Source organism: Myzus persicae, unplaced genomic scaffold (assembly GCF_001856785.1).
Source record: "Myzus persicae strain clone G006 unplaced genomic scaffold, MPER_G0061.0, whole genome shotgun sequence".
Lineage (NCBI taxonomy): Eukaryota > Metazoa > Arthropoda > Insecta > Hemiptera > Aphididae > Myzus > Myzus persicae.
The window spans coordinates 65,862-82,001 of record NW_019103205.1 but is presented as its reverse complement, the minus strand read 5'-3'; the positions used below and the strand labels follow the sequence as shown (position 1 = coordinate 82,001).

General features: G+C 30.9%; 1 protein-coding gene across 2 annotated transcripts in view; it reads right to left on the bottom strand.

Annotated features, from left to right (window-relative positions):
- LOC111033980 (agrin-like) overlaps positions 1–16,140 on the bottom strand; it is a 183,340-nt gene that overhangs the window by 101,765 nt on the left and 65,435 nt on the right. For both annotated transcript variants that reach the window (XM_022314969.1, XM_022314970.1), the window contains exon 3: positions 4,055–4,093. In XM_022314969.1, coding sequence (XP_022170661.1) covers positions 4,055–4,093 — 39 coding nt within the window. The remainder of the gene's footprint in view (positions 1–4,054; positions 4,094–16,140) is intronic.

Below are 16,140 nucleotides of genomic sequence, written 5' to 3'. Positions count from 1 at the left end.
CCAATGGCCCATGTAGCCGAGGGTCTTTTTTTTCCTTACAATAATATAAAAATAAAAATATAATGACATGTATGCAAAATTATACACACACTTTTTACACTAAAAATATATATACATATATATTTTTGTTTTGTGATACATCTTTACTTTGTTGTTAAATTTACTTAATTTTACTTTATTCTAACCGGTACTCATGATTCACTTCATATTTGTATTCACCTACACAATGGCCGATTGGCGTTTATATAATAATAAATAAATAAATACACGATAATATTATATGAAGTCAAAAATGAACGGAAAAACTAATCTAATGGATGTATCTTCATCGTTTCATATCGTCGAGTGACTTTGCCAAAGTACAAAGTTTAATGATATAATTTTTTATGAACAATTTGACAAATTGTTGGACATGCTATTTTTTAGAAAAAAAATATCACAAAAGGTTTAATGTTTTAAAATTATGATTTAAAGAAACAATGTAAAATATATAATTTTAACATTGTTAAAATTCTTTACTCAGCACTTTTGTCTTTGAGAGATGTTATAGTTCATAAAAAACATATTTCACGAACTAAATCACTTTTTTTTATTTTGAAATACCTACAAAAATATAGATTAACAAAAATAACTAACCTATTCCATTGTTTGCGACAAGTTTTCCGTTCTTCATAAATATATTTAAAATCAATAAACGATGGAGTTTTATCAAAATTGAAACTATAAATGCGATTATCACTTTATGGATTTAATATTAATACATTTTTCATATTTCGCATGTTATTTATTGCCATTTCTGAATATGATATTAGTACTGGAACAAACTTCTTTTAAGAATATACTTATTAACTTATTTCATTAGAACTTAAAAACCTGTGGATGTGGTTTATTATTAATCGTATTTTATACTAAGCTGTATCAGTTTGAATTATCATGCAATGTGGCTTATAATTAATTATACTAATAATATTTTATTTTATTTATATTTAATAAGATTGTACATAATTTAATACGCAATTGTATTGTTTTACAACATTACTAAATGATCAAAGTTGGGCAATATTTTGATTTTAGCATTTCACTTCATACAGTCAATTTCTTTTGATAAGTTTTTTTTGTTTCCGTAAAGTGCATGAATAAATGTTTTAAACAAAAACATCTTAATTTAAACACGTACGTGTCGGCATATTCGCTAAAAGTTTAAGTTACGGTAACGTTTACTAGGAAACAGTGATGTCTAGACGTTAAATCTGTTAGATAATAACCAACTAAAACTCACTTAATCAGTTTAAAAGAAGTTTAGCGAGAACTTCAAGTTCTGTAACGAATTTTGAACATATCTCATTCTAATTTTCCTTGTCGTCAGTGTCTTGTGAATAATAAACGCATTTTGTCATTAATATGTTATTTACCTTTTTTCTTCTTTACTTTTATCTGAGTGAGAAAAAAATGGCTTTTGCTTACTTACTTACTGTAAGAGGCTGGGAAATAATCTGTGTACTGATCATTTTTCACGAGCGTAACAAAAGTTAAAAGGCTTCTTTTGACTCTCTTTGGGTGTCGGAGTGTGAATATAATTAAAACTAGAACAATGGGGCAATGTCTTTGGCGAGAACCTCAACAAATACGAACGGGAAAAAAATGACATTAAAGTTATTCATATTATTTTAATTTTTTTTTGTCTTTTCACCTAGTAAATCTATAAAGTTTGTTAGGGAGGATTGCGTACAGCTTAATGGCCATATACCGGGCATACTATATTGTGGTGGTAAATTTTAAAATATGCAAAATACAATTTATGACTACTGAGCTACGCCATGGGACCCTGAAACATGCTGTACGGACATTATCAACGACCTTTTCATGTTTACGATTTCAATAGTACTTTTTAATAAAGACTAAGTACATTACAAATGCATGCCATTTTTCCGATTTAAAATTTTGACATTCGTTAGATATTATTAAATTTAATTGCAAGACATTAAATTAAATAATTTATATTATTTTTCATATAATACAAAATTCTAAAATATAATATTTCGGTACTCAATTTTTTCGAGTGTGTTCGAACGAATCGCATACAAAAATTTCTTTAGTTTCCTTATTTTTTTTAAAATAAAATTTGACATTAAGCTTTTAATACAAAAGAATACTTTTTTGTTATGGAATTCAAAGCTTATAAAAAATACAGAAAAACCAATTATTACAGTATAAATGAAAAGTTTCAAGTACCTACGATTATAAAAATATATTGCTAATAAAATAAGTAATATCATTATTCGTCGTTCATGTTGTCAAAATTTAAACCTTTTTAGCAAAATGATTACAATTTTATTGACATTTAAAGAAAAAAGAAATTGAAAATGTCAAATGTCCATAAATAACTCAAAACGAGTCAAAATATTTTGAAAATGTGATTATGTATATTAAATTATGAAATAAATATTTCAAGTACCTACAGCGGATACAGCTATAAGTTGAATTAGGTACAACAAAATACGAAAATCGTTTGATGAGATTTCGTTAATTTATGAGTCAAATCAAATGTCAAAAAAATGTTACTTCGAATGCTCATTAAAAAATGAATTGTATGATAAACTTTTTGTTTTTAAACATAGAAAAACTTATGAGGAATTATGTGAACATTTTTTATGTATATTTAACTCAAAATAATTTGCAAATGTTCATGCTTTTGACGAAGTTTGATAATATTCTTACTTCAGACGCTTACCAAAGACAAAATCAATTTCGTGAAAAACTGATTTTGCTAAAAAATTTTGGATTTTCTCCATTTTATATTTTGCTTTTACTTTTTCTAGTAGGTATCTTTAGAAAACTACAGGGAATTTTAAATTTTGACCTGCTTAATGCTTCAACTAGATTTACTTTCCTAACGAAGTTGAACATCAAAGCATTATTTTGACTACTTGACTACTTATTGTTTACGCAACCTCCCCCTCTTCCCCCCCCAAAAAACACACACATCATTGCAAAATTAATATATTCATCTTTCCGATCAGAATTTTAAAACAAATCAGCAAAACTGATAGTAATTAAAGGTGATATGATAATTTTTGGAATGAACAAGACTCTAAATATTATGTTTCAAACTTTGTTAAGAAACTACTACAATCAAAACTATTTTTTTTTTTAATAGCCTTAAATAAATTGATATACTAATAGTATAGTATCAAGAAAAAATTAATTCAATAATTTTTAATTATTAATTAAATATCCAGGAAGTCAGTATAATTTATAATACCTAGGTGCCACAATTTTATTTCTACAATATGATAAATTGTTTTAAATACTCTTTACTGACATTGAGACCGACTAATAGAGAAGAAATTGTGCAATATTTTGATTGAATCAAAAATTAAGAAGTAATAATGATTTGATTTTAGATGTGTCACGTGTAGATAAATTAATCAACGACTATTCTTAAGAAGATAAATACACGTTATGATAAAAATGTGGAGGCCATAATATGTGCACCTGTTTAATTAACTTAATTAACTTTTCATAATAGTTTGATTTTTAAAAAAGTGTAAAATATGTAAAAAAAAAATAAAAAAATATGTTCAGTGTAAAATATGTATTGAACACAATTTAATTTATGTTTTATAAAAATACATTGAACAAAGGAAAAACCGAAAGAACAGTTAATCTAAAGTCCTCAAACATTCAAGCGATAACACTTTATACAGTCACGTAAAAATAATAACACTCGAACTACCAGATATTTCAAAAAGAAAAGTACAATCGATTTTATTTGACGGTGAGGCGTTATTGGTTCACCGATTTTTCCGAAAACACAATACAAAGTATAGGCACCTTGCCCAATACTTCTCAGCGGCATTTGCATAATTATATTTTTGTCAGGGACCAACCAAACCAATCCAATCGTATAAAAACCCATTTGACATTTAATGCACTTCTACACACACTCGTTTTAATATTATGTCTACCGCGGTACTTACAGGTATTTGGTAAATACCGAGTTATAAATTATTGTATAGTGTTAGCTTTATAATGATGTTCATTAATGTCTTACCTTGTAGAGCCACAGTCTTCGGAGACCAATTTAAAACATCTGAAACAGGTGAATTACTAAATCAGTTTAAGTTCTATAATAATATAGTATACATACAAAGTAATATAATTATATATAAATAATTGTATACTTATAAATAATACATAAATTACAGGTACATTTAAAAAACATTATGCTACAGATAATGTATTATTATTTGTTCAAAAAAAACTTTACGAACGTGTATACTCAAAATGAATAAAATGAATACACACTAATCCATTGACTTTAACACAGTTGTACATCGAAATGAACGAATTGCATGTTTTCTTCAAGTACACATCGGCACACACAAGTGCCTACCTTACAATTTTAATCTCAGTGTAATTTTAGAACTCGGAGATGTCAGAGCATACTATGACGATACTCTAACTGTATGTAATGAACAATGATCAAAAAGGGATTTTATTTTAAATTTAAAAAAATACGTGGATAGTAAAAGCAAACGTGGTAACAAAAAGTAAAGAATATCTATGTCGGAATTCTGTTAAACATTCAGTTCATAAAAGCATTTTTATTTGTTTTCATTACACCTGAAGCGAGGTACCAATGTAAACCGAAACCAAGATGTACAATCTATTTAAATTAAACCACAATTTGTTCATGGGAAGTGAAATTGAATGTACTTCAAGTAGCTTTTTTCTCAGTTACCTAAATCTGCATTTAGTCGTTATAGAAATGTAAGTTCCATCTGTAGGACGTTTTGGTTCTTAACTAAAATCTTTTACATGATCGTTTTTCATTATCTTAAGACTTACCTACCTAACGCAAAGAAATTTCATACATTTTTACATTTCACACCCATTAAAACCCATTGGGTGATTAATCATTACAAAGTAAGATATCGCAGTTTAATGTTACAAATTGCTCTGCTGAACAGTGTTTTATAATTTGAGATATTATACCAACCGACGATTGATCTCACGATAATTATAGCGATGTTAGTATTATCCGATCCAATGTATTTCTAAAGACATAATTAAAAGCCATGTGCTGATTAAAATTATGTCTTTGCATTCAAAACAACAACGGGACATCTGGCAATGACGTGGGTCGAGATCAATGTTTTCAATTAAAATCCTTCAAAGCTGGTTTTATATTCGCCGCTATCAATATGTTCAAATTTTTTTTCTTTCTTTTTGTATATAGGTACGTGCCAGGCCTTTGGTGGAAAAGAAACATTTTTTTTTTCACTTCTCAATATAATAATAATATATTTATGCAACCTACGAAATCCACGGAAGTTCGTGTTTTTGACGTGTAGTTTCTAGCAAAGAGAACTCAATTATAACACACGCGTATTTTTATGGCATATATACGAAACACGGGCAGCGATATTTGCACAACGATTCGTGCGCTCTCCCATTCGCCAGCCTTCCGGCAACACCATACAATCGTGTTTGGTCGATGACGGGGAAAAAAATAACCGTATCGTAAACATACGTACAATAATATGTGAACTATCGAATGTCAGATATGATACCGAAATGGTTTTAGAATATAATATTATGTCGTCAAGGAAAATGAAACACAATAACACTGTCTTTTGAACGTATTCCAATTACGCAACTCGTCCAATACCACTGACAGTAGGTACCCATTCATTTCAGACACGGCACGCGATGGAATTCGAACATGAATGGGGAATTGCATCGAGTATAGAGCACCTACATAAAGACAACACTATTGCACGACTGTTAAAAATCTACATCTACAGTATAGCTGATAAAGTCGTTTTTAGATCATCAAAATGTACAGACTATATTGTTCGATTTGAATTGCCCGACACCGCGTCTGCAATCCATTTTCAAGCTACAAGAATAGAGGCAGTGGTAATAATTATTATAAATAATTGTCGATTTCGATTAAACTGCGAAATCGCGTGAATGGATTAAAATATTAAACCGCACACCACGCCTGTTTAAAGTTAGTGTGTATGTGTGTTGAAAACTTAAAATTAATATTTTACGAGTGTGAGTATACCTACGACAGACTATCATTGGATGGCATCATAGTGATAATACGTATGTTGAACTATTTCTGGTCGAACAGTCGTACAATAATACAACGACTGTATAATATTGTTGTGCAAACTTACACACGATGATTATAATATTATGTTAATATAATCATTAATCGCACTCGGAAGATGTATTGTATTGTTAAAGTGATGTAATTTCAGCCTTCGGGTTCCTAATAATTTAATACTATCGTTGAAACTCTTTAAGTTATTTTAATTACGAAGTAGTGACTGTGCGTCTTATTGTTTTGATAAAGTTGTATTGAATGATATAGTTTTGAAATAACGAAATAATTCGATAACGACATTCAACAAACTAAAAACTTTTTAACTTTAAATAATATACGCCTTATCCCTATACAGTCCCTACCTACGCAAAGATAACAATGATAATCTGTATTGTATCTTTTCTTTGCGCTAGAAGTTTTAATTTTCACTCCAAAGAATGCATTTAATATTTATTAGTTATTACTTATTACGCTCACAACGCTCACACACGCATTAAAGTGTTAAATATCGTATAAGATTTACTGCAGAAAACGATGGAACGTTTAACACCGTTATCGCTGTGTTGATATCAATATGTGCGGTAGGGTATGGGGTGAGAAGCGCAGCATAATATATTATTATAATAAAATATATAGAAGTATACATCATTTGCTGTTGCAGACGAAAGGGGGCGTGGGGGGGGGAGGTGGGAGAAATGATTAACAAAACAAAATAAACGAATTCATTGTGCTCGATATACGAAAAGAGGTTTTTAAAAAGTAAATGTTATTCAGGTGACTTAAATATAAATATAATATACATACATATATACAGTGTAGTGATTTATTACATAACGGTGTTTTCGCCATTCGGATTATTCATAAAATTCGTATAACTCAATACGCCACGCGCAAACGCCGTGGATGTGTAAAATATAGGTAGTTCGATTTTTGTATTCCGTTCGTGTGTTTTACAATACAATTTGTTGACATTTTCAATTACAAACGATGTTAATACAACATTTTAATGTTGACGGTAAAAAAGATATATTTTTTTCGCATTATTATTATTTGAAACGAATCAAAAACTCACTCATACAGTGACGCAAGTATGGAACGGAAATTGTTGAAAAGGCTTTTGTTTGCTCTGTCCGATTCTCTATTAATTGCATAATAATAATAACATCGCAATAAAACGAGTATATTTTTTTCCCCCAAACAAATACTGATTTGTTTCAATAATGATATAGCGGTCAGTTAAAATACAGAAAAAAGATTATTCATTTTTTTACTATTCCAAAATCAAATATAATCTATAGATTGTCAAAAACTTATATTTTAAGTATTATAATATTGTTGAATATATTTTTAATATTTTTCGTATTAAGTCATGATATTTTCTTCAATAAGATATTGTCTTGGTGGTTTGCATGCTTGACTAATAATTCGTATCTTAGTGAGTTATATATTCCTATGAACGGGACTCAACTTAGCACGACATAAGCTCTGAATAGTTTTATCGCATTCGGAGAAAAGTGCATGATAATAATAATAATAATAATAATGCAAAACTAACTTAGTAGAGCTTACCGAAAAGCAGGACTAGTGTCGAACGCGAGCGGTATTTGTATGGTTTCTTGGATTTTATTCGTTCGTTGTGAAGCAAAAAAAAGATTAAAGAATATTATTTTGATCTTTTCGAGACATTTTTTTAACTACACCACTTCTAACGAAAACAAATATTAGGCGATACATAATTCAACTTAGGTATACTATTTGTCAGTTCACAGGAATATATATTAAACAAATAATCATGGCATACGTTTCCAAAGAAAAATACTCGGCATAAAATAATATGTAAATTTATAGCTGGATAAGTTTTTGAAGTGAAACTATTTTACGGAGAGTATAACGCCGAACAATTTGGAACAAAATACGAGTCAAGGGGCGTTTAATACTGAGTATCATACATGGTCAGACACGAAGAATTTAAAGCGCTAATGTATTTTCCTCTAAATGGTCACTCTGATTAATTATTGTTAATGTTGATCCAATAACGTGAATATTTGCTGAAAGCGATTAAATAAGACAGTAACATCAGCGTTTATTTATAAAACGGTATTAATACACATAATATTATAGATGGATATGTAAAAAATATATATTTAATAGTATTGACTATTTAGATATTTAATAATAATTATGCAATAATCATGCATATAACAATAACTATAAATACGAAACGGTTGAAGGTTGTAATTTTATCAGTTATTTTGGTTAGCATAAACCGATAATTACTGTTGTGTCTTTAGAATTAGAAAATCAAATATAAAGAACAAAATAATAAGTAAAATAAATAAATTGAACAAATAAAAAGAATCAAACAATTAATACATTTCACTTAAACTCAACTTAAACTAAAATCCTATCGTCAGTTCGTGACAAGTTCTTGCTGCGAGATTGTTCGTTTTCAGAAAAGCTCAGGTATCAATAAAAACTGCGAAAGAATTTTCACTTAATCCGTGCGTACTTACACACACACATTTTATTATTACGATTGCTCAACACAAAAAAAATGTGCCCAGGTACTCGATTTGTTTTTCGATTTTACAATATAAGGAAAAAAAACGTCGATCGGTTAAAACGCCGTTCGGGACGTTTTCTTTTAAATTGTCCGGTATGTGCATGGGTAAGCCAACGCGTTTGCACGACTGATAAGTATATATATTGACGACGGAGAGAGCATACGTATTGGAGCGAAAGCTCCGTTTGGGCGGGGTCGGCGGTGACGGTGGGCGAGAGCGGACGGGTGAGTTATATAAAGGACCAGCAGCCTGTAAGATTACGTATAGAGTTTCCCTGTTACGGAAGTAATACCGTTAAATAGGATACTGTGTAGGATTTACTTATCGGCATGTTTAGACGATGACCGATTGACGGTGTAATTTATCCGCAGACTTCGCCGCCATTTTTCCCCCATCTCCTCGGGCCGTGCGTTGCGCTACCACTTCACCAATTTCAAAAATCCAATTATTTTTAACAGATGAACAAATAATAAACACACATACGCGTTCCTAACTGTAGTGCATTCGAGTATTTGTTTTTTTTTTTGCAAAATAATACTAGCTGTGTAAACTATACAGGCATATATATATATATATATATATATATACTTAGGTATCGAGTCGATAAATATTAATTATATATTATAGTTACAAAACACATTTAATTCGTTATATTTTTTTAGGGTCTCTAATCACATGAAAGTCCCCAGAACAAATAATGTAATTAAATTAATTCCACTCTATCAGTGAACTTAATTATTGAACAATGATTCGTAAACATTTCATTACGTTAAAAATTTCGCATTAATCGAACTGCTATTATTACTGAACAATTATTATAGGTTTTTGAAATATTATATAATACACTTGAAAAATTGAAATCAGCAATGATAGAATGTCGGTGCTCTGAATAAATAAATAATAATAAGGATGACTGGGAAAAATGCTATTTACCTATACACTTAATAATAATAGTAAACGAAGACTTAATACAATTTAAAAATTATTTATTATTTATACTACCAATAACGATTAGAAAATATTATCATTGGAAAATCGGAAATTCTACGATAGCACAATATATGTTGACTGTGCATCACTTGACCAGTATAATATTGGTACGATGTTGAGATTCTTATAAAAAATAACTTAGTCAAGTTAAATGTAGTATTATACGCATAAGACCTTTAGTATTATATATATATTGCTATACTACAGTATTCAATTATATACTTTATTCTTATGTCGTTTTTATCGTCGATTTCCGAAAATGTTTAGCGTAGAACAATCCCCATATACTATAATATAATATAAATATAGATTGTATTTATGATTAAAAGCAATAACAAGAAGACAGCTGCAGTCCGGGAGCACAGCAGCAACTCAGTCACGCATAGGAAAATATGATAAAAATAGATTTTTATGAAGTTCGTATCTTTTTTTTTTTTATAGGAAAACGCGCAGCGGTTTCCCAAAGGGGGGTGGAATCTTGCTCGTCGACCTGGAATCACGATTCGTCTACATTATGTAACCGGGAGAGTATACATTTTGTCCATCTCTGGATTATATAGAACGTTGGAACCCTCAGGACATCAAGGTTTAGGTCTAGATTGTAATCCGAGAGTGTTTTATTGCAGTAGGTTCTATGCAGTGGAAGAAGTCCGTGTCCGGTGAAAAGTCGCGCTTCGTAATTATTTATGGTACCATAAAACATTTGCTTATGAAATAAGAATAAATAAACTTTATTTTCGCAGGAACTCTTTACACTCGTAAAATGCACGAAAGTTCAGTTGCTTTTTTTAACGCCCCGAATACCCTCAGTGACGCGTTATAAACGTAGGTCGGGCCGGTGAAATATAACGTTGTTAACTTTGTTATTAAAAAACAGCACCTACCCATAACACAAGAAACCGTTATTCATTTGAGACGAACGTTTATTGTCATTGTTGTTGTTGTGTTAAATTTTTTAAATATTTATACACTATCATCGTAGCTTTTGCTGCGATTGTTTTATTTTTTAAATCCAATAAACTGAAACGAGGGTCGACGGTTGTATATGAAAAAAATTATCTAAAGTGGTCGAGTCCGGGGATCGTCCGCGATGAATTACGGTCCAAATATATATACATATATATCATATATGTGTGGTAGTTACTATAGGTTCCTACTCGTTATACCGATTTCCGAAAAACTCGATCGTGCTTAAACAAAAAAAAAATCAAACAATAATTAATATAACATCGCCGCGTGTATGAAGGAATTCGCGGAATAAGAGACATGTATAGATCCCGACTAACGGGAATATACAACATTGTAAACATACATCTACTACCGGATACTTACCGAGGGGGGAGGGGGCGGTAGTCGAGGTCTAAGCGCGCCGGAATTTATACCTCTCCGACATTCACAATAAATTTATTATTTTAAAACCGTGCGAACTCGTTCAGAACATTTTTCATCGTAATATCATATTATTATCAGCTAATTGACGTTGCCCGACCAGCGTTGTTTTAATAATAACACTATACATCCGGGCAGTGCTTATTGTGTTGTCCGGTCGATAATAATTTGATAATAATAATATAACTATGTTTTATCTCGTTTCGTGTATGACGTGAGTATACTTGACACACAGGTACTATAGATACCTACGGCTATTATTGTTCGGATCACCGCTGGGAATATTTCGAACAGCTTATCAGTTAAACTAATTCGGTGTCGAACTGATATGGATAAAGTTATCCGACGCGAACGTACATTATAATGCTGATACAATTTATTGGTGAGTACATTGTAGTAAAGTCTACAATATTGCTACAACAACATTTTAGGTATTTAACACATTGACTCTGATGAAAAGTGTTTCCATTGAACAAATCAAGACGCTGGGGAGGTTGTTTTTTTCATTAATTTCACTCGTTTCAGGTGGTTCTAGCTAGGACGCGGCTCCATCGAGTCACAGCGCACAACAATTTGCGTTCTCAGCTCCGATGGATTTCATAATGACATGATTAAATCGTGAGACATTATTCAAAATCGGAACTGACTGTTGAGTTTTGAAAAACAAAATTGTACATTGCACGTAATCATGTAATCCAGTAAATGGGTAAATATGGGTTCACTATATGTATGTCGACATGAGTAGTCCACAAAATATGAGTGTCTGAAAAAAACTGATGTCAACTATACTTGACGCGAGGACTATATTAGAAAATAGGGTTTTCTGACTCTCGGTTTTCCAAACAATAAAACAAATCATATGCTTTTCAGTTATATGTGTGTGTGTGTGGGTGCTTGCACGTGCACGAAAAGTTTTATTTTACACCTACCCGTTTCGTTTGATGTGCGTAAAATACATTTCGTTAAATTAATGAAAAACTGTTTTTGATTGAGTTTAAGTCGAAATTAGTACTCGACATTATTCACTCGCGAAACAAATATTATGATACTTAGTTAAGTTACTGCATACAGAGAAACCGAGTCTATGTATAGGGCTTAGGAGTGTAATACTGAATTTACTACTGAACATGCATATTATTACCTATTGTATATTATTATACTGGCCGTAGGTAGGTACGCGCCGTCAGCTTAAAGGAAATCGGCAAAAAAGGGCAATCCCTGATTAACATATATTATAAAACTACTGCGAAACCACTCTTTGTATTTCTCGTTTTGAATAAACGCGTGTATACCGTCCAAACCGAAATGAAAACGCATAACTTCTGTTGTACAAATTACCAATAAAATGCTACTCCGTCCCTATCCAACACCCGTTTTAGTTTGTAAGACGCCTCGGTAGGGAATCGATTAATAATATTAAACTTCGCCTTGGTAATTTTCGTAATGTGTGGGTTTATTTATCTGATTTTAACGATTCGGCTATAAATGTTGTATTTCGAAAATAGGTTTAAGGTTTTGCGATAATAATAATGAGTGCGTGTAAAAGATGTTACGCTACATCCTCTTAACTCGATGATTCAAACTCGTCTGGTGCAGTTCTCGTGTACAATTTACGGCCTTAAACGGGCGGTCAGGTGGTTTCTCGAAGCTAACAAGACACGGGGTGAGACAAGAGAGATAATATATTATGTAATATACGTCCGGAAACAGTATTTTATTATAGAGGCACTTGTATACACCACTAGGCCAGTATATAATACACGCACCGTTGCGCAAAATATGAACTTTTACAGACACTGCAGTGTCATAATAATAATATTACCTATTTATTAATTATAATATTATCCGGTGTTTGCGGACTCGGGTCGCGAGAGACTTCAGCCGCTCAGCGTGGACACAATGCACCCCCTCTTCTCCAATCCCATCAACTGTTCACAACCAGCTGATGACAACAACTATCGGTCAAATGTCAACCCCAACCCCGGACGCCGAACACCACGTCATACAATATTAAACCAAAAGGAAAAAAAAAATACAATAGTGCGAAACATGGCATAATAATAATGTTTAAACATTTTGCCAGACTCGAGACGTTCCGAAAACAGTTCAACCCCTTAGCCAAACACCGATTGTTTGTTTGCCGGAGCTGCACTAATGATAATTGTATTGGCGGAAAAAAAATAAAACAATATCGATAAACACCTCGAGGATACGTGTTCGACGACGCGTCCGTGATCCGTTCGTGCGTATCCACATGACGTTGTCTCGCTCGATTAAGCGCCGCATGAGATCAATTAACTCACTCGCTACTATATACCTACACGGCTACACCGTTGTCGTATACGTCCTTCTAAATATCGTACAACAATGTAACGCGTAAGTCACGAATGTCTGCAGTGTTGTTCCTTTTTAATTGTCTAGTGAACGTTTTATTTTTCCAACAGTTTAAGAGTAAACGCGCACGACAATTATTATATTCTAGACGGTCCCCGAATACTATTCCACTGTACTTCTGTCGTCGATCGTTTAATTAGCGGTGGACAACTGTTTTAATCGTGTGAACTCATTAGAACTGTTTATTTTTTGATTTAAAAAAATAAAATAAAAGACAAGCGCGACGCTCGGTAAAAAGTAACCATCATATTATAATAGACAACTCACATACTATTTATTTAAGCTTATTATTTGTCTTTTACCGACGTAAAAACTTTCCGCCTTCACAAAACAACATTTTTTTTGAAAGTTTTTTCATTCATAAATTACTGCATATACATTATCAAATTCATATATATTCCGAAGCACGATACTTTTTATATTACACTTGGATGTAAAAAAGTCGAATATTCACTTACGCGGTTGACCCCGAAAATAAATGATATTTCTTTACATCGCTCATTTTGATTTTAAATACTATTATAACTTATAAGGATGATTTCTATTTTGTTATTTAGACACCACAATACTCCGTTAAAACTTCTGCATGTGAATAAGAAAGAAATTAAAATTATAATAATGTTATCAAAAATGTTTAATTTAATGTTCTTTGACAAAATAATAACTCTGTATAATATGTCTGTCGTACACATGGTTGTTTTGTGTGTTGAAATCAATGCATTAAGTACAATTATATTATAGCGAATGATTTCTGACGGATCGTTGACTAGCACACTGTCGTCAATATGGTCATTGGCCAGAGTTGTGACATTTGCAATCCGAATAACAGGAAGCTGTTCATAAAGCTATAACCCCGAGGGATAGTTGGTAGAGTCCAAACCAAAAGCAAAAAAATGTCGTTATCAAAATTGAACCGAGAAAAAAATATATACTCATACCGGCCAGTGTTTGCACTCCACTGATCCTTTAGATAAAAGACAATTTTTCCGCGTACGTGCTTATCTTTTCTGTCCTTTTTTTTGGCTTTACCTCATGCACTCCATGTTCTATATATATTATTTATTTTATTTTTGTGTTCAACCAAAAATAGTTATTACGTACGATATTAAAAAAAAAACAAAAAGTAGCATCATAGGAGAATTAGAACGAAAGTTGTTCCATTTATATATTGATACTTGCGGTTATTTTTTATTCAGTATATTAAAAAAAAATTGGTATCTCTTTACATTAATTACAAACAAAATACTGCACATAACAGTCATCACGAGACCGATTTCTATTAGCATTTTTTTATAAATAATATAACATATTGTGAATTTTGAATATGAGATTTCAATTGATGAATATTAAATTCAATCATTCATCGTATTAGTTAAACTAACAAAGTTCACTAATCACTGAATATTTTTTTCTACTCAATATAAAATAATACATAACAACTGAAAATTATAATGTTCCACAACATATTTATTGAGCTGTGAAACGAAAAAAAAACGTTCTTCATTTCCATATTTTAATTAAATAAATAATTCCTATATTATAAATAGAAATTTTTTATAATGAATCCTTTTGAAATAACACCATAATAAAAATCGAAAGTTGACAATTCCCAAAGACAACGTTACTTATACAATATATCACTAAAGTAAAATATATTTATCTTAACATAAATTATTTGAAAATCTAATTTATAATAGTAAAATAACATTTACATTTACATTTAAATTTACATATAAAATAAACACTTTATTAAGGTCTTACTGTACGGGCTTATGTTCTGTGCAATTTTGCTGCTTGTCAAAAAACGTCTCTCCATTTATGGCACTTTATTACCCTGGTTGCAGCTGTTTTAAATGTATCATGTCATTTACTAAATTTAACGATTATAATATACAATGGTAATAATTTAAACTGAAAACTCTCATCGACTAAAATAGTATGTGTTCTTTTGAAAAACCAAGCACACATAAACTGATTATTATTTGATTCGTTTCAGTTTTTTCGTTTCTTTTTTTTTACGATTAAAATAAAAATATTTCCAGTAGTATTTAAAACCGGATCAATTACAAATCAACTAGAACAGAATGCAGATGTTTGATGTTGGATTATTGGGTCACTCGTCTCTCTTTGCTTACCATGACACAGAATAGTAATGAGTAGTAACGATGAATTGAAAATCAATGATAAATCATCGTTTTTGAAAAATTATTTCAAACTGAGCTAGGGTAACCTACGGTTGTTTACGTTATGTTGACTTTTTGAACTGGTGTTTGTAGTTTTTCATTACGCCAAAAAAATGTACCTACCGGGAATTTAAAAAAATTACTTTTTCTTGGAAGGTAGGTACCATCTAAATTAGATATTGAACTATTGAACTATAACGATGCTATTTGAAAACTTTGTTAGTAATTCTTCAAACACTCTACAAAAAAGAATTCAAATTTACGTAGAACCAATGAGTACAGTCCACAAACTGACAATATAAAAATAACCATCTTGTAAGTCGTTGCACTAAAATGAATTCTAGAATTAAATAATTTATAATATAATTAATATGTACTCATAAAATCATGTTTCACTTACTAAAAAAAAAATAATATTTCCCATAAATATGACCTGGATTGTAACTTTCAATTTTATCATGGTTATAAATGCTTTTCAAGGAAATGTATTATGATTTAT